The sequence below is a fragment of the Xenopus laevis genome, chromosome 7L (genome assembly GCF_017654675.1).
Source record: "Xenopus laevis strain J_2021 chromosome 7L, Xenopus_laevis_v10.1, whole genome shotgun sequence".
NCBI lineage: Eukaryota > Metazoa > Chordata > Amphibia > Anura > Pipidae > Xenopus > Xenopus laevis.
The window spans coordinates 108390292-108416483 of NC_054383.1; the positions used below are offsets into that span (position 1 = coordinate 108390292).

Consider the following 26192-nt stretch of genomic DNA (forward strand, 5'->3'; position numbering starts at 1 on the left):
TATCACTTTGTGAATGTGAACTATATTTAAATTTACATGAGGTGAATAAGAAATCATGCAGGCAAATGAGAACTAAAGTGTTAAATATATTTGTAAGAGATTCCTGACAATTTACTTTTTCAGGCTGTATTTTTTGCATTCTGTTAGCAAAGTCATATGCCCCTTCTGCTGAATGCCATATAGAAGTGTAAAAGAATGGCAGGAGACTAATGTAAGGAGGCTTAGAGAAGAAATAACAATAATTAACTGCCAATAACAGCTTCCTTCATGGGGGTCAAGAATGTAACCAAATTACAAAGTCGACAATGTTGTTAAAATGGTTCCAATAACACAATACAATTTTGTTTTCAGATCTCTGGAGTTTAGAAAAGGCGTGTGCGTGGCTTGGCGTAGAGATCGTAGCATTGGTAACAAAATATAAAAGTAAGTAATACTATATAATTCTTTCATATTAATAGAACAACTTGCTGTTTTTGCACAGATGTAAATAAAGCCCCATAAAATATGTTTTCCTTTATGTTTCAGTACACAATAATAAATTACCAGATTTATAACAGAACAATAATTCATCAATTTGCCACAACTGTAAATATTCAGAGGGTTTAAACACCGGTCAGATTCAGCCATGTTTTCAATCCAATATTCCATGCACTGAAACATATTTCATAAACCATAAAAAGATAACTAATAAAGGAGCTCATAGTGTACACTGGTGCATTGAAAGGTCACTTTTTAATTCTTTTTGTTGTTACATTAGGCTTACAGAGCAAAGAAATCCAACAAGAGTTTACAACTTTAAAAGCGAAGACGAAAGAGTTACTGGTGAATGGGTCAAAAATTAATCAAAAATTTAGTAAGTATGACATCATATTAAATATTTATTATTAATTGTATTGTTTTGAAAACATAGAAATTAAAACATTTTAGTTAACAGATAGATTTCTCTACTTGTCACCAATTAGTGGGCTAATGGAAATGTTTAGATATTTCTAGCTAACTGACACTTCATGCATTTCCTAAAGATGTAAGTGGGTGGAATGCTGAACTAAACTGTATAGTGTTGATACAAAGGATGAAAATCCAATTTTTGTGGCTCTTATACCTGCAATAAGGATCTAGCCAAATAATGCTGTATACAGGGCTAACAATAGAGTCCTAGGGGTATATTTATCAAAGAGTGAAGTTAGAGAACGCCACAGTCTGCTAGCGTGAAATATCGCCTCTCAAATGGTATTTATCAAATGGTAAACTTTCACCCTTTGATAAATATGCCTTTAAAATCCCATAGAAATTAATGGAGAGTGGCGGAATTCCACTCTAGCAGACTGTGTTGATGTCTAGCGTCACTGTTTGATAAATATACCCCCCAGAGAGATAAAATCATAATGGTTTCTGTCAAAACATCAGTTGCCTTTAGATATATCCAGTACATTTGCATCTGTAATGCATTAATACTGGGACCTCTTCCTAAAAGTGGGATAAAATAGATTAAATGGTTTCCCAAATCCCAAACTGTAATGTGTATTCATAATGGCAAAGATCAATCTAACACTTGTTTTCTTCTCTCTTTTCTGTAGTTTGCGGAAATGAATGCAGTAAGTACCTTCTTTTGTATTCTACATACCCATTACAATATCATTTAACAAGAAACATAATTCTCAAGACATGTTTCTTTTCTTATAGTTGAAGAACATGATGATATTATAGACTGTAAAAGCTGCAGCAAAGTGGACATTTCCTGCAACGAAATTGCGTTCTGTGGAAGTAAGTTTCTGTTTATTTGCTGAGCTGTTGTTATTCAGTATGGGTATAACAGTCAAATTATATTTCCCTTTAGCCAAAAACTATTTTAGTAATTAAATGATAACCAGGCACCAGATGCATGAAAATAGCATGAGCGAGATCTGCTAATGGCAGACAACAACTTTTATATCCTTCAAAGGGACAAATTACAACAGTTTTATAATGCTGGTTTATTCAGCTGAGTAAGAATTTATCAACTATTAATAAATCTTCCCAGTTTAACAATATGCTTTGCCTTGATAATGCTGTATGCTCTCTAGTTTACAATATGAATGCCTAATTAACTTTCTGATTTTGTCTTTAGGATGGGGTTATTTATTGATGGTTATCATCTCCCCGATTGCGATTTTGACCCTAGTAATCGCTTTTATATGGTGAGTATATTGAAAATATAATATAAAAAATATATAAAAACAGAATAAAGTTATCATCAGTTTTCAATTATCCCATGATGGGCACATGCAGTAGATAAGCATCAGGCTTTTTTCCTGCAGCATATAATAATTTTTCTAAAAGGCTTGTAACATGCTGTAATAATTTAATTTTTTTCACGAAAGGCACTGTCTAATGTACAAATATTTATTATTTTAAAAGTTATAATTGAATCTCTTTTGAGGTCACCTATTTCTATATTCTATGTATATTTAACTTGTGTTGTTGTGACTTCCACAGGTTTGTGTGCAAACAAATAATTGCACGCGCACACAGACGCATAGAAGCTGCAAAAAACCCTAAAGCTAAAACAGATGAAGCAAATGAGGTCAAAATCACTATTCCCGAAAAAAAGGATGAAGAAGTAGAGAAACAAACTAAAGCTAAAACAGATGACGCAAAAGAGGTCAAAATCACTATTCCTGAAACAGATGATGAAGAAGAAGAGGTAGAGGAAGAAGAAGTAGAGGAAGAAGAAGTAGAGGAAGAAGAAGAGGTAGAGGAAGAAGAAGTAGAGGAAGAAGAAGTAGAGGAAGAACAGGAATTAGAGGAAGAACAAGAAGTAGAGGAGCAAACTAAAGCTAAAAGGGATTATGCAAAAGAGGTCAAAATCACTATTCCAGAAACAGACGATGAAGTAGAAGTAGAGGAAGAAGAAGTAGAGGAAGAACAGGAAGTAGAGGAAGAACAAGAAGTAGAGGAAGAAGAAGTAGAGGAAGAAGTAGTAGAAGCAGAAGAGGGCAGTGAAGCCTCAGATACAGAGGAAGAATAGTAGTAAGAGGAGGAAAACATAAAAGCTGATCTGGCAAAAAAAACTCTTCCTGCAAGGCTTGCAGGTATCTTTTACATCTTGTTTTTACCTAATAATAAGCACATGAAACATTAGTTTGCATTATATATTTTAGATAATAGTATAATTCTTGAGGAATAAAAACAGGATTAACCATACTGTATTTCTAAGTTTGCCAACCAACATTTACATGAATGTTCTTTATCCTTAGGAAGAAAAGACACAGAAACTTCCTCTAAATGCAAAGAAACTTGTTTGACATTACACAATGTACTGCCCTCATCAGCTTATTACCCTCTTGAGAGAGAGAGACAGGAAAAGATTGTCCTGTTTGGCAGACTCAAGCTGCTGATAAACAGGCTTCTACTGATCAACAGGCTTCTACTGATCAACAGGCTTCTACTGATCAACAGGCTTCTACTGATCAACAGGCTTCTACTGATCAACAGGCTTCTACTTCTTGCAAGCAAATAGAAGAAAAAGTAAAAGGAGAATGAACCGCTTTATCAGGGTCGGACTGGGGGGCACGGGGCCCACCGGGACTGCAGTCGAGGGCCCCCTACAGGCCCCCGTCCCCCTGCTGTAGCGCACCGTGCGGCGCTGTGCGCCATCCCCTTGGCGCGCATGCGCACATGGTGCCCCCGGCGCATATGCGCACAAGACGCCCCATCGGCGCGCATGTGCGTCGGGAAGATCGCTTTTAAAAAAGAAAACAAAACAAAAAACGAGCAACAGGAGAGGGGGGTCTGGCCCGGCGGGGCCCATGTGGGTCGGGGCCCACCGGGTTTTTTCCTGGTGTCCCGCCGGGCCAGTCCGACACTGCGCTTTATTTACTGGCTACCAAGATCAAAGTTACTTGGAAGTAAAGACGTTTATATATGTTTTTGTTTTAATAAAGTTAATATATTTTCATAAAATCCCTTGTAGCCATTATTTATTATATTTTATAATCTTAATCCTACTGTTCTAACTTTCAGAGTTGTTAGAGGCAAATAAGTTAAATTCTTGTTGTTAATGTCTGTCCAAGAAATCATCCAAACGCCTCTTAAAGGGTTTTTTTACTTTTAAATTAACTTTTAGTATGATTTGAAGAGTGATATTCTGAGACAATTTAAAATTGGTTTTCATGTTTCATTATTTGTGTTGTTTGAGTTATTTAGATTTTTTTCAGCAGCTCTGCGGTTTGCAATTTCAGTAATCTGGTTGCTAGGGTCCTAATTTCCCTAGCAACCATGTATTGATTTGAATAAGAGTCTGGAATATGAATGAGAGGCATGAATAGAAAGATGAGTAATAAAAGGTAGCAATAGCAATGCATTTGTAGCTTTACAGAGCATTTGCTTTTTAGATGGGATCAGTGACCCCCATTTGAAAGCTGGCAAAAGGCAAATAATGAAAAAAACTACAAAAAAATAAATAATTAAGACCAATTGAAAAGTTGCTTAGAACTGGTCATTCTATAACATACTAAAAGTTAACTGAAAGGTGAACCACCCCATTAAAAGCATTAACAGAATCAGCCATCACAACAACATCATTTGGCAGTGAATTCCACAATCTCACTGTGAAGAACCACCGACTCTCCTTCAAATGAAGGTCTGTTCCTCTAATCTATAGGGGTGGTCCCTGGAAACGTGATCCTCTTTATGGGAAAAAAGGTCCCTGCTATGTCTATAATGTCCTCTAATGTAAATAGTAATTCTCTGCACTCTCTCCAGCTCATTTATATACTTCTAAAAGACCAGAGCCCAAAACTGCCCTGCATACTCCAGATGAGGCCTTAATAGGGACCTATAAAGAGGCAAAAATATGTTTTCATCCAATCAGTTATTTCCCTTTTTTATGCAAGAAGATCCTTCTCAATTAAGGAAACCCCCAACACACTGCCATTTGGGGGGGTTATTTATAAAAGATAGAATTTTAGAGCTATGTGAGCTTTTTTAAACCACGAATGAACTGACAACCCGAATGGTTTAACCCGAATCAGAAAGTTTGCGTTGGGTTTGAGTTGCGAAACCCAATAATTGAAATAGAGTTTCCGGCAAAAAACTCGAATTGATCTAGTTTTTGATGAAAAAAACTCTCAAATTGCTTGAATTGTTTTTTTCAGCGAAACCCACCGAAAAAAAACATAATGAAGGCTTTTAACATAGTCAAATGGTTCAAGGGACCTCTGCCATTGACTTCTACATGACCTCCACAGGTTTTAGTTGGAGTATTTTCAAATTCGAGCTAGCTTCAGGATATAATTAGGGTTGCCACCTATTAATAAAATTGTCACCAAGCAGCATTTTTACCAGCCAGGCCAGTAAAATACTGGCCAGGTGGCAAGCCTAGGTATAATAAATCTCGAAAAATTCCAGTTTTCTCACAAAAACTTGGAAATGTAGATTTTTTGTTTTAACCCAAAATTCAAATTTTGACTGAAAAACACAGGTTAAAACACAACTCGATCCTTATTAAATCTGCCCCTTAGTGTATAACTAGCATTTATATTATTTCTAGCAGTGTGTAACCTTGCCTTTATCAACATTGGAACTCATTTTACAGTTTACTGCCCAGAGAGATGATTGGACATTCCCCAAAACACGGCGTCCATTTTATGTGGCCCCTCACCAGCTGACAGTGAGAGGAAGGGGGAGGCAGGAGTGTAAGGGTTGAATGGTGCAATACTTCATGAGCATTTCTAGTATCTCTTTAGGTAGAACAATTCACGTTCTCAAAGTTGTTGTTTATTTTATGACATAATTTGCTGTGAGGACCTGTGTCTTGCGCTAGACAGCGCCTAGTTAGCCTATCACCCCCGTGACGTCCTTTAGTAACATTCGAGCAAACTCTCTGAGGAGTCACGATTGTGGATTCCAATAAAGAAGTTTAGCAACACGGCGAGGGAAAGGAAAGTTACGACGCTTTCTGTAACACCTCAAAACATTCGCACTACCGCCGCCATTGCCTAATTGTCACTTCTCTCACTTATTGCCGCGCGATTTCTGAGCTACAGGTTTTGCCCCGTTTACTTCAGCGGCGCGCTAACTGCTCAGCGCCATCTAGTGGACAAAAGGTAATAGAACCGAGACGCCTATCGGTCGCGTCAGTCAAAGCTGCGCGCCTTATTGGTTAGCCACCTTGCTGGGGCAGCAGACTTTTATTCTACACGTCTTTTCTTTTTACGGAAGTGTGGAGGGCGTGCGGTGCGGTGATTAACTCATCGTTTACTGGAAGGCTGTCGGTAGGGGCCGAGTGGGCGCGCACCGCTGTTCATTACACGGGCGGTGAGACGATAGAAGGCGGCGAGATATCACGCATGCGCGGTACGTGACCTCATGCGACTTTAACCGTTTGGGCTCTGGCGGAGGCCGCACAATGGAGTCGGACGGGTGGGTTAGTAGGATTCGCGGAAGGAAGGTTTCGTGCGAGCGTTGGTTCTGAGGTAGCTGCTGCCTTTAACTTTAACATCAATGTTTAACTGTGTTGCTGCCGGCCGGGCCTCCTCGTGTCACGCTAACAACAGGCGTCACGTAGGCCTCGGGGGCAGCGAAAGCGTTTGTTGGAGTAGCAGCCATGTGCTTGCCTTGTGCGGGGTCGGCTGCATGTTCTAATCATAAGGGATCTCATGTCTGGGACCAGTCAGCTGCTCGGGGCCGCTTTCAGGTTGGGACAGGGAGATGTTTGGCCTGGGGCCCCAGCATCACACGGATATGGGGGGGGGGGTGGGGTTGGTAGATGTCAACGTGTAGGGCGCATTATATACATTTACACTTGTTTCATATATTCCCTGTTTTATATCAGTGATGGCCAAACTACAGCCGCCCAGTTGTTTGTGGGACTGGGGAGGGGGGTACAGATTAAACATCCCTGGTACAGGAAACCCCTCTTTTCCACAAGTAGAGGGCCCCAGCCTTCCTGCATTGCAACCCCCCCCTCATACACAGTTGATGGACAGGATGGCAACTCCCAGCAGCTGCACTTTGGTTGGTGAGCAGGGAGTTGCATCCTTTCTGTGACTCAGCTGGAGAGCAACAGGTAGAGGCTGAATGCTCATAGCACTGGCTGCACAAGCTGACTGGCCCTAACACAGTTGTTATAATGTATTACTATAGAACCAGTGTATTCTGCACCGCTGTACAATAGAACTGTCCCAAAAAACAAATCCTGACCCTTACACGAGGTCAAAGGGACCCTGCTTGTTAGAACGTGCAATCTAGCATCAAACTATATCCCTAATCTAATATCACAACTGTATTCTTTGCTGGGTATGGAGAGAGTGCCCATACTTTACTTAAATAAGGTCTACTTTAATAATCATGTCCCATTATGATCTACAGCCAAGCATGATTAGCATTCGGTTCCATGGAAAACATTATTTAAATATTGATCAATAGGAAAATGTATATTGCTATATTTAAGAAAACTATTTTACCATAATAAATATCTGAATGAAAAGCATCAAGCAGGAGAGTGATATAGACAGATCTACTGATCACCAGCTAAAGGTCTATTGGTAGATCCCCCATCTACATTTTGGGCACCCCTAGTATAGGGGTTACATATACAATCTGCCCACATATTTTTATTTTTGTACTATTGCTGCCTCCTCTCTTGTCCTTTCTAATTTATTTCCAATAAGGACAAAGATTGATTGGTATTATTCACATTGTTACATGCCTATATTGCCAAAGTCTTGATATGGAGTCAGGCTGAATGGCAGGCGCTGCTCATCTATAGAGTACATAGTTCTGCTTCTGTGGCTGTGTTTCTACAGATACTGATTGATAATTGCTCCAAGTGTCCATTGAAGGTGTTCACCTATGAATTAACTTTTAATATGATATTCTGAGATAATTTGCAATTGGTCTTCATTGCTTATTTGAGTTATTTCACTTTTTTTCAATGGCTCTGCACCTTGTAATTCAACAATCTGGTTTCTAGGATCCAAATTACCCTAGTAACCATGCATTGATTTGAATAACAGACTGGAATATGAAAAGGAAAGGACCTGAATAGAAAGATGAGTAATAAATAGTAGCAATAACCATACAGTAGTCTTACAGAGCATTTGTTTTTTAGATGGAGTCATTGACCCCCATTTGAAAGCTGGAAAGAGTCAGAAGAATGCAAATAATTAAAAAAAAAAAACAACAAAAAGAAAATTGAAAGCCAGTTGCAAAGTTGTTTACAATTAGCCATTCTATAACATACTAAGCGGTATATTTATCAAAGAGTGAAGTTAGAGGTCGCCACAGTCCTCTAGAGTGAAATGCAGCCTCTCTCCATTCATTTCTATGGCATTTTGAAAGGCATATTTATCAAAGGATGAACTTTCACCCATTGATAAATATTCTTATAAAAATCCCATAGAAATGAATGGAGAGTGGCGGAATTTCACTCTATAGGGCTGTGGTGATCACTAATGTCACTCTTTGATAAATATACCCCTAAGAGTTAACTTAAAGGTGAACCACCCATTTAAATCTGATTCAGGTTGGCAGTGGCATCTGGGGAAGGTTGTATTGGTGCTTATTCCACACTGATTACATTGTGCTGTTTCTGTGATGCCAGTTCTTGCCATAACCACATGGGTCTGCCCGGGCATCATGAGGCCTTCTGCTTTACCTTTTTTTTCATTGTGTGGCTGTTGTGGTATGATTTTGTTTTTGTAGTTCCTCATTTCTTAAAAATTCACTGTTTTGATTTATGTTTTCTCTTTATTCTATTTTTGTGTTTTTAGCCATTTGAGTGATTTGAAACCTCAATATTACATACCCTGGTTCTAAGTTTTCCTGCATTTTACACTTTTTTTTTTTTGTAGTCATGACATCATATAGTGCATTTCCTTGATTTTACATTTTTCTGAATTTTATACCATTAAAATGGCTGGTCTACTGTATACTATATCCGTTTATTAAATTGTACCCACAACCATGATTATATTTAGTGTACATTGACATGAGGGGACTCCTCGGTCTCTAAAATATACTGTAAGGACATGCAGTTCTAAGCAAAGTACCAATATGTATTGATTTAAAAAAAAATGTAATTGCAGTTGAAAGTAACATTTGTTTTCAATTTTCTAGTTCTCTGGTTCTAACGCTTGAGTCAGTGTAACGCACATCTAGGTTTTAAAGGGGGTTCACCTTTAATGTTAAGTATGATGCAGAGAGTGGTATTTTGAGACGGCTTGCAGTTTGTTTTTATTTGTAGTTTTTGTTACTCAGCAACTCTCCTGTTTGTAATATCATGGATCTGGCTGCTAGTTTCCAAATTACCCTAGCAACCATACATTGAGTTATGACAGGAAGTGACCCCCCCCCCCCCATTTGAAAGCTGAAAAGTGTCAGAAGAAGAGGGAAAATCATTAAAAAAAAAATGATGAAAAATAAGTAATGAAGACCAATTGAACAGTTGCTTAGAATTAGCCATTCTATAATATACTAAGTTAACTTAAAGGTGAACCACCACTATAAATACATTTTAAATAACTTGTACAGTTATGGGACCTGTTTTCCAGAATGCTCAGCGGCTTTCTGGATAGTGGATCTTCCTGTAATTTGGGTTTTCCTACCTCCCAAGTCTACTAGAAAAGCGTGTAAACGTTCAATACCAATAGGCTGATTTTGATTTGTTAATTATATCTTGGTTGGGATCAAGTACAAGTTAGTGCTTTATTATTACAGAGCAAAGAAGGGGAAATAATTTTTAAAAACTTGGATTATTTGGATAAAATAGTCTATGGGATATGGCCTTTCAGTAATACTTAGCTTTTTGGGTTACGGATCCTATACCTGTATTGGAAAGTTACTCGGTACATTACATTTTCTCACTATTCATAAACGTTTTTGAGTGGAGATCCCTTTTTGAGCCCTAAGTTACATATTGACAGTGACTGGGATTTCCCACTGTACTGGTTAATTGAACGTGCCTGTTAATGAATAATCACCGTCTTTTTTTGCAACTGTGTTAAAACCAATATAATTTAAGAAGCGAGTGTTGTATTTTACTGGTGCTAATGAAAAAGAGAAGTGGTTTGCAGTCTTCATCTGTTGTAGAATGACACTATGTGTGTCCCCAGCCAGCAGCAATGTTTGTTCTGTGCAGTGTGTTCATTGTCACGTTGTGTTTGCAGAGCAGTGTGTGGGACGCAGGGATATGCCACCTGTCTGAGCAGCTGCTAAACAATGCAACAAGGCACCGCAGGAACACTCAGGGGCACGTTTATCAAGGATTTGACCTGAAAATTAAAAATTCTAATTTTATTATGGTCAAAACGGTCAAATTTGACTAGGGAGTTATTCATATCCGATTCGAGTTTTGTAATAAAAAAAAAATAAAAAATTCAAATTCAATTTAAGATTCTTCATACTCTAGCCCTTTAAGAATTCGAATTCGACTATTCGCCACCTAAAACTTGCCCAATTGCTGTTAATGTCAATGGGGGAGGTCCAGAGATCAATTTGGAGTTGTTTGCAGCCTTCCTGACATTTAGTTTTTTTGATGAAAAAAACTTGAATCAAGTTTTTAAAAGGTTTCCGGTCGGTTTAATTAATTAAAGATTTATAGATTCTATTTCTTTTTTTTTTTTTATAAATTTCAATTGTTGAATTTATGAATGAATTTCAAATTGATGTTTGATAAATGGGCATCTCTGTCAAAATTGAATGCTAACAATGCTTTTATGGATGTAGATCATAATGGGACAACATCACTCAAAGTAGACCTCACAGTATTGGGCCTCCTGGTCAAATAAATATAAAATCTTTATACTGATTTTAGTGACTGTATCCCACCAAAGTCTATGCTCTCAATAGCATTGCCAGTCTTTTGGGCAGTGCTGGATCAGAAACATTGTGTGCAAAGTGTTTGTGTTAACATGATACAGGCATGGGACCTATTATCCAGAATGCTCGGGACCTGGGCTTTCCGGATAACGGGTCTTTCCATAATTGGGATCTTCATACCTTAAGTCTACTAGAAAATGCTGTAAACATTAAATAAACCCAATAGGCTGGTTATGCTTCCAATAAGGATTAATTATATCTTAGTTTGGATCAAGTACAAGTTACGGTCTTATTATTACAGAGAAAAAGGAAATCATTTTTAAAAATTTGGATTATTTCATTATAATGGAGTCTATGGGAGACGGACTTTCCGTAGTTCGGAACTTTCTGGATAACGGGTTTCCGGATAACTGATCCCATACCTGTACGTAATCTTTTCCTCAATCCTAGCAATTATATTCGTATAAGACTAAACCATTAGTATGGTTTATTTATTTATTTTTTAAATCCTCCCCAGAGCAGCACAGGGATTGTTCACCTTTGATTAAACATTTATTATGATGTAGAGTGATATTCTGAGAAAATTTGTAATCTGTTTTAATTTTTTATTATTTGTGGTTTATGGTTTATTTATTTATTTTTTAAATCCTCCCCAGAGCAGCACAGGGATTGTTCACCTTTGATTAAACATTTATTATGATGTAGAGTGATATTCTGAGAAAATTTGTAATCTGTTTTAATTTTTTATTATTTGTGGTTTATGGTTTATTTATTTATTTTTTAAATCCTCCCCAGAGCAGCACAGGGATTGTTCACCTTTGATTAAACTTTTAGGGGCCGATTCATTAAGGGTCGAATATCGAGGGTTAATTAACTCTCGATATTCGACTAGGAATTAAAATCCTTCGACTTCGAATATCGAAGTCGAAGGATTTAGCGCAGATAGTTCAATCGAAGGATAATACCTTCGATCGAACGATAAAATCCTTCGAATCAAACGTTTCGAAGGATTTTAATCTAACGATCGAAGGAATATCCTCCGATCAAAAAAAGTTAGCCAAGCCTATGGGGAATTAGTGCTCAAGTGTAACTGAAGTGTGATAAGGGCCTGGGAGGCACGAAACGTTGCCTTTTTGTATGCTATGGGCTAAATAAATTTTACACTTGAGCACTTTTTGCAAATCTAACAGTGTGCTGCTGGTGATTTTTCGAAGCCATTCCGTAATTCTGAACTTTCTGGATAACTGGTTTCCAGTACCTGTATTTGCTTAAAATGGAATCTATGTGAGATGGCATTCTTGATAACGGGTTACTGGATAGCAGGATCCCATAGCTATACTAGCCATTTCAGTGCATCTGTAAGTTTTTGAAAGAGGCCCAATCTTGGCTGTCAATTGGGATTATATGTCCAGTTTTCAAAAATGATCGCAGACACTTGTTTCCACCATAGAGCCATGTAACACACATATTTTGTTTATTTTACATCTGATGCTTCTTTTGGTGATGGTTTATGGTACTTGCAAATGTTTTGCCGGTGGTGATTCACATTGACTTCTGTATTTTTTGATTTAGCATGGATGGCAAACTGTCAGAAAATACACTATGTAAAAAGTCGTGAATTATTATTAAATATTAGAATCACAGTTCAGTTGCTCAGTTCAGATTTAACATGCAACACTCTACAGGTATGGGACCTATCTGTTATCCAGAATGCTCCAGAACTGGGCTTTTCAGGATAATCATTCATTCCATAATTCTTTCCATAATATCTTCAAACCTTTAAAGGAGAAGGAAAGGCTAACATTAAGTACGCTTTATCAGAAGGCTCTATATAAATACACCACTAAAAACTCAAAGCAATGCTGCTCTGAGTCCTCTGTCAAAAGAAACGCCACATTTCTTCCCTTAGGGCACTGTACATGGGGGTAGTCCCACATTCTGGTGCATACACTAGATTTGGGTTTAATGTACAACTTGCCTTAATAAGTGTCCACAACATGGCACCTGTCTTTTTGCTGTGACTGTTAATATCCAAGACAGAAGGAAACACAACTTAAATAATATGTATGGTGTAAATAAAGTTTATATTGTTCAACTAACATAGAAAAGGATTTAGAACTATTTCTTGGAGTGACAGGTCCCCTTTAATGATAAATAAAGCAAAATGAGGGATGGGAGTTTAGTCAAGCTTTTTTTATTTAAAAAAATGAGAACATTTAGTGTGGTGTACTGTGTGCTGTTCTGAGACAATTTGCAATTGGTTTCATTTTTTGTTTGTAGTTTTTTAATTTGCTTTTTGTTTAGCATCAGTTTGGTTGCTCGGGCCCAATTTAACCTAGCAACCAGTTATTGGTTTGAAATAGAGACCACAATATGAATAGAAAGTTAAAGGGATTGTTCACTTTTGAGCTATTTGCAATTGAAAAGCTGCTTTGAATTGGCCATTCTATAAAATACTAAGTTAACTTATTAAATGTGAACCACCTCTTTAAGTAATAGAATGTAACTCTAACAATTAAATTGTAGCCTCGCAGAGCAATCGTTTTCCGGCTACTGGGGTCAATGACCCCCATTTGAAAGCTGAAAAGAGTCAGAGGAAGGAAAAAATTCAAAAACTAGAAAAAAATTAAGACCAACTGAAAAAACAACAAGGCACTCTATAAAATACTAAAATTTAACCTGTACAGTCAAGGACTATAGAACAAATTTACTTCCTTGTTGAGGCTCATCAAGCAAAAGACTAATTCAGTTTGTTAATGCTGTAAAAAGAAGTATTGTAATGATGATAATCTTTTGCATTTCTTCGGCAGAACTAATATGTTTATCTGTTTTTGCCAACAGGTACTAAATAATAATGATCATGTAGTTTCCTGCATTTTACTTGTGTGTATTGATTGCTCTCTTCTCGGCTACCTTCAAGGAAATCAGGTAAATAAATGAATTTTTTTAAAAGTAGGTTTTCCATCTTATTTTAATTTCATCATAATGGAGTTTTGCTACCCATGCAATTTAATAGCCTTTGTAAAATAAAAAGTCACAATGTCTGCACCCCATTGGTAGGCTTGAGGCATATGTGCTGCATTATTACATGCATGGGACCTGTTATCCAGAATGCTTGGGACCTGGGGGTTTTACGGATAAGGGATCTTTCTTTAACTTGGATCTTCATACCTTAAGTCTACTAGAAAATCATGTAAACATTAAATAAACCCAATAGGCTGGTTTTGCTTCCAATAAGGATTAATTATATCTTAGTTTGGATCAAGTACAAGTTACGGTTTTATTATTACAGAGAAAAAGGAAATCATTTTTAAAATTTTGGATTATTTGGATAAAATTGAGCCTATGGCAGAAGACCTTTCCTTAATTCAGGGCTTTCTGGATAATGGGGTTTCAGATAACAGATGGAGAAACAAAATGTTGGAGCAAGACACCCAGGTAGGTCCTGCATAGATTAGACAAATTATAAGTAAAAATATTTTATTTGTATAAACAACTGATGCCTAACACGTTTAGTTGTTTATACAAATAAAATATTTCTATTTTTACATATTAGTCTGATTTACGCGTGACCTACCTGAGTGCCTTGCTCCAACGTTTTGTTTCTCCATATATGGATAGTCCGCTCCCTTGAGCTGAGGGCCTGGGGCAGGAGCACCTAGGCCACCCATTTAATTTGGTGAGTTATTCTACTGGCGAAGTGTTTATGCTTATACATCTTTGTTTCAGATAACAGATCCCATACCCATACTTTGATGATTATTACAGGTATGGGACCTGTTATCCAGAATGTTGAGGAGCTAGGGATCTTTCAATAATTTGGATCTACGGGAGATGGCATTTCAGTAGTTCGGAGCTTTCTAGATTCAGATTTCCTGCTAACGGATCTCATACCTGTATTGTCATTCACATTCCTTATTCATCAGACCATGGGAAAGCTTTATTTTTTACTTAAATTACATTCCACATCTGAAAGCTGAAAAATTAAAATCTTTTATCTCTTGCAGTTTTAGAATCGTGGATATTGAAGAAATTGTAAAGTCCCTTTCAAAAGCTCTTCACCCCCATTGTGTACGCTGCCAATCATGGCACTCCAGCCAGAGAAGAGAAAAGTGCGGGCTCTAAGCCTTGCAGGCATTGCCCAAATATCTAATGACATTTCCAGGAAGTTCCTCGATCGCAGTGACCTGTCCAGGCTTTCTCGCATTGATATGAATTCTCCAAAAGACTACGCTCAGGTTCTGAAAGCTCTGGATAATTTCTTTGTCTCGGACCCTAATGGCAAAATCAAACTGGTGTTTGTCGAAGATAAAGTTATAGTGAAAAACATTTTTATAATGTCCTCTGCAATGCAAGAACGGGCCCAGAAATACCCCGAACATCTCTACGTGGATCTCTTAAAGAATGTTAGCCCTGGCTTTAACCTGTACAGTGTTTCCTGTGAAGATGAGAACTCTGAGTGGAAGATATGTGCCAGCTGTATATCACAGTCAAATAACCCCGATATATTAAGATTTCTCATTGTTTCTGTTCTGCAAAGCATACCAAAAATGAAGGCTCAAATCAAATACATAACCGTACATCCAGGTATAACAGATTCTCTTGACATGGGTACTCTGTTACCGAACGCAACTATAAGGCTTTGCTATTTGTTAGTTTTGCAAATATTGGAGAATAAACTGTCTGAACTGCAGTGTGCTACCCAGACACAAATCAAAACTGTCTTGCATATCCTCCTGCACACTCGCTCCTTAAAGGTCTACAACCGTTGTCTAAATGAGTTCAAGAACGTATGTCCTGCAGAAGTGTATCAGTACTACTATGAAACATGGCACCCGAGCCGAAAATTGTGGTGCACAAAGGATAACAAAAGGCTTAAAGCTGAGAAAGCCATCTATTCCTATGTTACGTCTCTGCATTATACCCTTGCGACAGAAATGGGCAGCTCGTTGTCACTGAATAATTGCCTTTGTGTGGTTTTCAATGAAAATCGTGAATTAAAGAGTGTTCCAGAAAGTTTACCTCCAGTGAATCTGCTTCCTGTGCCTGAACCTCCCCCGGCTGTTCCTGAGAAGGTACGTTTTTGTTTTCTATTGTGATTTGATAACATTAATGCATTCGTCTTTGTTGTGATGTTACTCGGGCTACTGTTATAGCAATTTACAACCTGTTGCAATTAATGGGGGAAAAAACTATTCTAACGATTTATGACCTGTTGTATTTAAAGGAGAAAAAAACCAGGAGAAATCTCCCATTAACAAATTGAAGTTACCTTTAAAGGGGTTGATCACCTTTGAGTTAACATATAGTATGATGTAGATAGTGATCTTGTGAGACAATTTGCAATTGGTTTTTATTATTTGTGGTTTCTGAATTGTTTAGCTTGTTTTATTCAGCAGCTCTCCAGTTTGAAATTTCAGCAAACTGGTTTTTAGGGCCCAAATTACCCTAGCAACCATCACTAAGAAGATCCTGTTGCTTGGACACTAAAAGGTTAAAGAAGCTCCTTATCCTGCACTGGGCTTCATCCCCTGCCTACTCCTTTACCCTTAGTTTTACTTTAGTGCCCTCAGATGGAGGACAGACACGTTCTGGAATGGAGCAGTGGTACAGATTAATTCAAGTGCCATGCCAGCAGTGGGGACTATGAGTCATTTTCTCCATCTCATCCCATACACAGCCCAGGCAGTGAGGATTCTGCAGGTGTCATCTGTCTCATAGGATCTATCTTCCCTGCCTACTGCCCTAGGGGTTAGTTTACTCTGCCATGACCGACAGAACAGAGGAGATGCCCACTATTAAGCTGCAAGCTACGGTACGCACCCCACCCCTGGTATCACACCTTGCTTGTGCATCCTGCAAAATTACATTTTCCAACGCTTCTGCTGACCCAGTGTGTGGATCTTATTAATCTGGCCCTATCCCTGCATTTTGTTAGTGTAATGCAACCCTACCATCCAGCTCAGCAACTGCTTTGGCCATTCAGTTGAGCTCGGATTCAGAATTGATGCAAGCACTTTCTCTATTTCTGGCAGAACTTCAGAACCTAGCTAGACTACCTGAGACAGGGTCTTGGAACATCTGTCAGAGCAGCCACAAAGGTCGAGCCTGCAAGCGACTGTGATTAAGTGCCCACACCCCCTAACACCCAGAGGAGCAGGAGGAATCTGGGGAAGAAGGGCAGGTGCTTTCTGGGGAAGATTCTGATCAGGAACAGGATGCTCCTAGATCACTAAGGGAAGTAGAAACTCTGATTTAAACAGTGCTTACAGACACTAAATATTGAAGACACTTCAGCTACCGCTGAACCAAGCAAGAATATCTTCAAGAAGCAGAAAAAGACTTCTTATGTCTTTCCGGTTTATGAGCAGCTGGATGACTTTGTAAGGGCACAATGGAAAATGCCCAACTGCAAGGTTCCATTCTCAAAGTGATTCACGCAAACCTACCCCTTCCCATAAGAATGTATCGAGCTCTGGTCCTCATTGCCAATGGTAGACCCTCCAGTATCACGACTATCCAAGACCACAACTATTCCTGTGGCAGAAGCAGCATCCTTTAAGGACCCCATATACAGGCGCCTGTAGGGGATCTATAAGGCCGTATTTTCAGCAGCTGGAGCAGCCCATCTTTGCCACAGCATGGGTATCGGGAGCAATGGATGTCTGGTTAGAGCAGGTGGCACAACTCATTGGGTCAGATGACCCCTCTACAGACCTTCTTCTGTCCCAGATTGCAGCTGCAAATGTCTACATCTGCGATGCAGCACTGGACACGGGAAAGCTAATTGCCAGAACATCCACCCAGTCTATTGAAGCCAGACGGTTTCTATGGCTAAAGACCTTGTCTGCAGACCTCACATCAAGGAGATCACTTGTCAGTCTTCCATTCGTGGGAAAACAACTGTTTAGGGCAGAACTCAACAAAATAATCTCACAGGCGACTGGGGGCAAGAGCACGTTACTCATGCAAAATAGGCCCAAGTGCACCACCTTTAAGAGAAGACCATTTCTCCAGCCCTTTCATCAAAGGCAGAGAACGATGACTGAAAAGCACCAGTCAACCGGTCGCCCCAGATTTCCACCTAAGCAGGGCCGCAACTGGCCCGCAGCAAGGAATACGACCAAGCCGTCTCAGTACAAGTCCACCTCCACATGAATGGTTGCCCACCACCGAAGGCCTTCTCTTAGGCGGTCACCTAAGAAACTTTCGGGAGGTGTGTGAACAGAGGGTTCAGGGTCCTTTGGTGCTTAAGATAGTGGCTCAAGGTTACCTCATCGATTTTGTACAGGCTCCACCCGAGAAATTTTTCCTATCACATCTGCCCTCAAGGGAGCCCAAGTGCTACGCCCTTCAGGGAATCCTTCAAGACCGCTCCGATTCGGGGGTAATGCAGCAAGTTCCTTCCCTAGACAATGAGGACGGTTCTTAGCGTCCAGTGCTAGACCTAAAAGCAGTAAACAAATATGTCCGAAAGCAACACTTAAAGATGGAATCTGTACAATCAGTACTGTTATCCTTAGAGGAGTGGGGTTCATGGCAATGATCGACATCAAGGATGCATATCTTCATGTGTCAATACATCCCAACCACTACTGATTACATTGTTTTTTTTGCCACAGGAGAGCATTGGCAATTGGTGGCACTTCCCTTCAAAGGTGATGGCAGCAGCTGTGGCAGATGTGAGACTCCAGGGTGTTGGGGTCATACCATACGTTGACGACCTGCTAGTCAAGACCCGCTCTTATTCCCTATCCACAAACCATCTCAGACTGTGGTGGGAACACTGACTGGGCTGGGATGGCTCATCAACTACATGAAGTCGGTATTTACACCTTCGCAGAGGACGGAAGACCTGGGTCTAACTCTCCCACCAACCGAGATAACCTCCTTTCGCAAGATACTTGTAACAACTCCTGTTCGGGCATTGATGGAATGGTGGCTTCGGCCTATGACACTGCAATCGGGAAAGCTTTTTCCCCAACCACTCATCGGTAGAGGGTTCTTAAAAGACCACGCTGTTCAGGGCAGATGGACTCTAGGAGAAAAGTCACTCCCCATCAACATCCTAGAACTAAGGGTGATATGGCTCTCCCGGTTTCCTTGGACAGACAACCTGAGGGGTCGACCCGTACGAGTACAATGGGACAACGTGAGGGCAGTAGCCTACATAAATCACCAGGGAGGCGCCAGGCGGCTCTTGCAGAGGCAATTGGATTCTACTGTGGCCAGAGAGGAACATACCAGCAATCTCTGCGGTTCACGTCCTGAGGGTAAAAGAAGAAGGCAGGGGATGCAGCCCAGTGCAGGAGGAGGAGCTTCTTTAACCTTTTAGTGTCCATTCTCCAAGCAACGTGATCTTCATCCCCATGGTGCCTGTGTCCCCCCAATGTAGGACAAGAGAAAAGGATGATTCATCTTTTAACGTTAGTAGAGTGGTTGTGACCATTGGTTGTGGGAAAGATTGTAATTGTAGCATGTATGGCCGCCTTAACTAACCGTACGCAACCTCAATTAAGCCAAGATATATCTATTATTTTCTGCTTGAGTCATGAGGACTGGTGTCCCTTCACTTTTTATTCATTAAGGTAAATTGCTATGCTGTGTGCCTGACACAGAATCAGAAAATGAATTGCCAATACAGGCATGGGATCTGTTATCAGGAAACCCCGTATCCGAAAAGCTCCAACTTAGAGGTCTCCATTGTAATCAAATAATTCACATGTTTAAAAATTATTTCCTTTTTCTCTGTAGTAATAAAACAGTACATTTTACTTCATCCCAAGCAATATATCATTAATTATTTTTAGAGGCAAAACAATCCTATTGCGTTAATCTAATTTTTAAATGATATTTTAGCAGACCTAAGGTATTACGATCCAAATTATCCAGCAACCCCCAGGTCCTAAGCATTCTGGATAACGGGTCCCATACCTGTAGTAGAAAGGTGTAAATGTCTTGTCTTCTTCCACAGCCAACTGAAGAAATCGCAAAGACAAATGGACTGGAAGACATGACGTTCTCCAGCTGGGAGGAATTCCAATCATTTCTTATCTCCTGGTGTGAAGAACAGAAGATTATTTTTGTAATCCGCAGTTCAGTGCCACTTACCAATGAAGATATGAGCCAAGACTTGATCCAGTCTTTAAAGTACAGTACTGTGAACCTTGGATGCAGCAGCTACACAAGGTATTTGTAAAATGGTGGTTAAAACATAGAAAAAATGTGTAGCATTGAACAATGGGGATTATAGGAAATGCAATAATACAATAAAAATGTTCTTAGCTCCTGTCATTAGCAGCAATATGTTTTTCCATTAGACCGCACCAAGCAAATGGAATTTTTCTTAAAAAGCCTTTATTAGAAGGGCTTTATTCAGAGAGAATTATAAATATGCTTTCTGTATTTTGCAGATCTAACGGTTGCGTGCTGCAGGTTAAATTTTGCCATTGTTCGCAAATTAATCCGTGCAATTTCCTCCTCAATCCAGTTTCCTTTCTTTTATAATATTGATGTTCGTAGGGTAGAAAATAGGATAAAATAATTTAGGTATTTTTAATCTACCTTTTAAAATGTATGCATATGCCCCTGAAGATTTTTTTTTTTAATTATTATTTCTAGGAAACGCTGTCCGGCAACAATTCATCTAAAATTGGGCCCAGACAAAGACAAGCTCATTATTGCAAAGGCCGACCTCAATCACATTCATGACTCTGAGATTGACCTACCATCTCGTTTCACCAGAAAACCGTCGTTATTCGTTGAATTCCCCATTGGAAAAGCAGCCGACATTTCCGATAAATTCATGGACCGAAATGAGTTGACAAAACTCCTCCGTTTACACTTCCCATTCGGCGGGGAGTCTCAACTCCTGGACGAACTGGAATCCCTTTTTAACTCTGACCCTTCCGCAAAAGTGAAATTGATTTATACCGAAGATAAGTTTATCGTCAAGAACATCTTTTTAATGACCAGTGCCATGCAGAATTTGCTGCAGCATTTTCCTGAAACTATGTATGTTGATCACATCCCTGCCTTAAACCAGGAATTTGATTTGTATTCTCTCCTTTGTCAAGATGAAAGTTTCAGCTGGCGGGTTTGTGCCCATTGCATCGGAAGGAAGGAGACTTCAGAAACATTGCGGTTTCTTATACAAACTGTCCTGCAAGTGTGTCCCAATATAAGCACCCAAGTGAAGTATTTCACAGTCAGTCCCGAAATACGGAATCCTTTAGACATACAGGCCCTGCTTCCCAATGCCTTGGTGAGGTATTGCTCACTGTTAGTCTTTGACAGTATGCATAACAGCATCTCTTTTCTAAGCCAGATGGAGCAGTCGCAGATTAAGAACCTATTAGTTAGCCTCTCCAAGGCTCCGTCAACTGACGTCTACACCGAATACCTGGCGGATTTAAAGGCAGCATGTCCGGATGAAGTTTTCCAGTACTATTTTGACACTTGGCATCCACATTGGAAATTATGGTGTGAAAAGGATAATAGGACGAGTGATTTGGATAGCTCCATTTTTGCATATGTCGAGGCAAAACATAACGAACTGAAAGCACATTTGGGATCACTGCCTTCTTTATATCAGTGCCTACAGGCTATCCTATCAGAAGATCAGCAGGAACCTGTCGAGTCATCAGAATTGAATCATGTGGAGGATTTAGACAAAAGCACATCTGATTTGAAATCACAGACTTCCATGGAAGAATCAATCACTCCACTGGAGGAAAATACTGCTCCTACTGTAGATCAGGTAACCATTTGTTCCTTTTGCTGTTGCTGTATACAGCGCTAACTTTTAACAATTAGAAGAAAGAAGTTTCCAGCTCAGTCTTCGGTGGGGATTTTTTTTTTACAGTGAGAGCTGTAAAGATCTGGAATTCTCTCCCTGAATCAGTGGTACAGGCTGATACATTAGATAGCTTTAAGAAGGGGTTGGATTGCTTTTTAGCAAGTGAAGGAATACAGGGTTATGGAAGATAGCTCATAGTACAAGTTGATCCAGGGACTTGTCCGATTGCCATTTTGGAGTCAGGAAGGATTTTTTCCCCCTCTGAGGCAAATTGGAGAGGCTTCAAAAGGGTTTTTTTTTTTTCCTCTGGATCAACTTTAAAAAGTTTATTCAAGTTAGAAAGGTTATATATAGACGGTCTGGTTTTTTTTTTTTTTTTCCCAACCTTACTATGATATGGGGTTTATGGAGCTTTAACATTTGATATTCTCCAAAAATAGTCACTGATAATCTAAGTGTTGCAAAAATTGATTTTGGACCAAAAAAAATAACCTCAAACTCATTTTTATGGCAAATACAACTCATTTCTTAATAAATCTACCCCTAAATCATCAGATGTCCGATTGCCATTAAGGCAGCCATATACTGATGGAAACTTTTTGGTATACTATGTATCTATTTTAAAAAGTACTTATTGGTACCTCACCTGATACACGTGTGAATATATTCAATGTATTTTCTTTATTCCACCGATTAGAGATTTTTTTTTTTAAAGAATGTATTTGTTTGAGGAGAAATAGAACAGAAATTAAAAAGGGGATAAAGATGTACAATAACTACATCAGCATACAGAGTATAGACATAACCATCATGTCCCATCCTATGCTACTGCCTTAGCCTCTATGCCCTAGACACCCATAATGCCCTCTAGATTTGTATAATAGATCAACACCCACGTCAACAGAGTTGACATCCAGCCAAAGTGTCCAAATTTTCTCAGAATTCACAGAACAGCCCGTGCTTGATGTCAATCGATAATAGGAAGAGCTGTATTGACTGATGTTAGCCATTGTTTGTGTCGCTACAGCTGTTCCTATCAAACACTGATTTCTTATAATAAATAATAGAGAGAAATGCTTTGTAATCACAAATATAAGCCAAAGTTATATATTCTAATAGCCATGGGCTGTGCTACCAGCAAGACGAATGTTAACTATGCATTTTTTTTTAATTAGAGTCCTGAAGAAACTGAAGGAGATTCGGATCAAGTGCATGGGAAAGAATTTCAGAGCTGGGATGATTTTAGCTGTTACTTGGAAAAATGGAGCAAAGAGAAATTTCTGGTGCGCTTATCTTCTGCCACTTTCAGTGAGGAGACAGATGGTGACAAAGGTGTCAGTCCACAGGCAGCACTGTCCTTAAAGTACAGCTGGGTACAACTTTACTGCAGTTGGTGAGTTTGTCGTTTTTAGCAAGCATTGATTCTACACAAAGTATATCTTTCAAATATACATAATAGAAATTATGGGATTGCTTTTCTAGTTTCTAAAGTTATATATATAAGCAATATTCAGGCCGATAAAAGCTGCTGACAGAGCGAGTCAGCAGCTTATTGGCCTGTGTGTGGGGCCCTCCGATGAGCTTCCCCGATCAATATCTGGCCGAGATGTCAGATCGGGCTGGGGTAAAAATCCCATTGAATCATGGACCGCATCTGTTCGTTGATGCAGTTCTGCAATCTGACTACCCGTATTCCTTTAATTATGATCTGATCGTTGAACCCTAGGGCCCACGATCAGAGGGAGAGATCCACTAATTGGAAATCACCAAATGAGCAGATCTATAGGTGTATGGCCACCCTAGGTCTAGTGTTTGATAATTATAGCCTAAGGGTGTCACAGAACCCTAGGGGGCAAATTCACTAAGCGCTGAAGCGCCTAACGCTAGAGTCAATTCGCTAGCGTTGGTTATTTTCGTCACTTTGCAAATTCACTAACGAACGCTGGCGTAAATTCGCTAGTGTTACTTCGCACCCTTACGCCTGGCGAATTTGCGCAACGGACGTAATTACGCAAATTCACTAACGCGCGCATTGTTCTGAACGCTACCATTTATGCTAGACTTCCTTCGCCACCTCAGACCAGGCGAAGCTCAATAGAGTAGATAGGGATTGCTTCAAAAAAAGTTCAAATTTTTTCTAAGTCCCAAAAAGCGCTGGCGTTTTTTTCTATATTATGGGTGATAGGCTGAAAAAGATCGAAAAATTTTTTGGGGCTCCCCTCCTTCCCCCCTACATTTCCTAACTCATGGCAACTTAACTATACAGTGGGCACATGTGTAGGGCAAAAAATAAATTTTATTTGATGTTTTGAAAGTTTCCCAGGCATTTGTAGTGATTGTACGTATTCCTCCATTGAAATTTGAATTTGGCACCTTATGCAAATTAATCATCGCTAGCGTAACTTCGCTTCGCTTAGCGAATCAACGCTAGCGCAACTTCGCAACCTTACTCTTCCCCTGAGCGCAACTTCGGATTTTAGTGAATTTGCGGAGCGCTGGTGAAACTACGCCTGGCTCAACTACGAATCTTAGTGAATTTGCCCCTAGGTTTCTTGTTTAGAGTGCTTACACACACACACCCACAGCCAATCTAGAAAAGTCATCTGCAGGACATCCAGGTGTTACTCTGTTGGATGCAGGTTTATACAGGGCAGCAGATTATTGGTGCAGTGAGTTTGCTTTTATTGAAGAGTTGCTGCTGTGCCCATTTTTATCCAAATTATAACTCGAGACGTTATCATAGGCATAATATTCTCTTCAGTTCATTTCTGCATTATGTATTTTTGGTCAATTTTAGGAAGGAATGTCCAGCTTTTATTGAGCTGACACTGGGACCCGAGAAAGACAAGCTTATTATCACCCAGAGCAACTCCAGTCATGTCCATGAAGCAGAAGAAACAACCCAACCTCCTCCTGCTAAGAAATGCAAGCTGTCATCCGCCGTGGGGCTACCAGCACAGGTTGCAAACAACATCTCCAGAAAGTTTCTAGAGCCAAGTGATTTGAAAAGGCTTCTGCGGTTTCGCTCTGGAGCATTTGAAGATCGCACGCAAGTTCTGGCAGAACTGGACTCACTCTTTATCTCCGACCCTGACGCAAAAGTGAAGTTGGTGTTTGTGGAAGACAAATTGCTTGTGCAGAAAATATTTCTCATGACTTCTACACTGAAAGAAATCGCTTCTAAATTCCCCGAAAACATTTTTATTGACCTTTTCTCAGACTTTAGTCAGAGTTTTGACCTGTACACCATTTATTGTGAAGAAAAGGGAGTAGGTTGGAAGGTGTGTGCTTACTGTATTGCAAAGAAAGGAGTACCAGGTACATTGGACTTTCTTTTAAGTTCAGTTGTCCAGATTAACCCCACACTAAGCAACCAGACCAAACACTTAACCGTAAACCCAGAAATTCACGAACCTGTCAATCTAGAAACCCATTTGCCACATTCATCTTTAAGGTACTGCATGCATTTAGTTCTGGATATTCTGTATCGCAAAATCGCCAACCTTGATAACACCGTAGCAGCCCAGATTAAGAATTACCTTCATATCCTTTCTCAAACGTGTTCCTTGAAAGTTTACAACCGATATTTAACTGATCTGAAGGCCATTTGCCCTGCAGAGATATACCAGTACTTTTACGATACCTGGCACCCACGGCGTAAAATGTGGGTCAAAAAAGATAACCGGATCGAAGAGGGAGAGAAAAATATGTTTGAACTAGTATTACAGAAGCATGAGAATCTTAAGCAGGTGCTTGGCTCCTACCCGTCTTTGCATCAGTGCCTCTGCGCAATTCTTGGTGACGGCTACAAGAAATCAGACCAATCGCATCTTCAGGAACTCCATTCATATTGTGAAAATGAAGAATCTCCATCATCGAATGAACAGGTAGGACTAATCATACCGACATCTGATTGTGTTGTAGAACAACCTGTAAAATTGTTGAAATGTTAATCTATGCAAGGTGTATTCATTCTTTGCTGTGAAACTGGTCATACATTGAGAGATTACAGGATCACAGGCCGTCGGGTAAAGGACGGCATCGACAAGCCAATAAAGTTCCTAACCTAATTTATCGATATATTGTGGGCATGTCAGGGGGCCACATACATGAGCAGATAAGTTGCTGCCGACTAGGAAGCAGCTGTATCTGCCATTTTATGGCCACCTTCACTTCCCCTTTAGCTGAGAATGCAAGACATTATTAAACCCTTTAATCATGTCTTGCAATCTTAGTTAAAGGGGAAGTGAAGGTGGCCAAACAATGGCAGATACAGCCGCTTCCTAGTCATGGGAAAAAATGTTTTTTTCAGTTAATAGTGCTGCTCCAGCAGAATTCTGCACTGAAATCTGTTTCTCAAAAGGGCAGACAGATTTTTTTTTTTTTTTAATTTAATTTTGATTTCTGTCATGGTCTAGACAGTTTCCAGCTGCCCCCAGTCATTTGACTTGTGCTCAGATAAACTTCAGTCACTCTATACTGCTGTGATATCACCCCCCCCAGCAGCCTAACAGCAGAACAATGGGAAGGTAACCAAAAAGTAGCTCCCTAACACAAGATAGAAGCTGCCTGGTAGATCTAAGAACAGCACTTA

At 39.6% G+C, this 26192-nt stretch overlaps 2 protein-coding genes across 6 annotated transcripts in view; both read left to right on the forward strand.

The window, feature by feature from the left end:
- Nucleotides 1–1586: 1586 nt before the first annotated feature.
- LOC108697024 (gelsolin-related protein of 125 kDa-like) lies at nt 1587–3007 on the forward strand. Its single transcript, XM_041569067.1, has 4 exons — nt 1587–1599; nt 1684–1764; nt 2108–2177; nt 2476–3007. The coding sequence occupies exons 1-4, from the start codon at nt 1587–1589 to the stop codon at nt 3005–3007; spliced, it is 696 nt and encodes a 231-aa protein (XP_041425001.1).
- A 3072-nt stretch (nt 3008–6079) lies between these two features.
- The window catches only part of zswim9.L (zinc finger SWIM-type containing 9 L homeolog), a 57935-nt gene continuing 37822 nt past the window's right edge, over nt 6080–26192 (forward strand). For 2 of the 5 annotated variants that reach the window (XM_018226178.2, XM_041569457.1), the window contains exons 1-7: nt 6080–6455; nt 13642–13728; nt 14808–15875; nt 19775–19989; nt 20422–21559; nt 22774–22991; nt 24396–25485. In XM_018226178.2, the coding sequence (XP_018081667.1) occupies nt 14886–15875; nt 19775–19989; nt 20422–21559; nt 22774–22991; nt 24396–25485 (3651 nt within the window). In that variant the 5' untranslated portion in view covers nt 6080–6455; nt 13642–13728; nt 14808–14885. Of the gene's footprint in view, nt 6456–6482; nt 6677–13641; nt 13729–14807; nt 15876–19774; nt 19990–20421; nt 21560–22773; nt 22992–24395; nt 25486–26192 lie in introns of those variants that run through there. The other 3 variants (XM_018226182.2, XM_018226180.2, XM_018226181.2) reach the window with 3 other exon arrangements.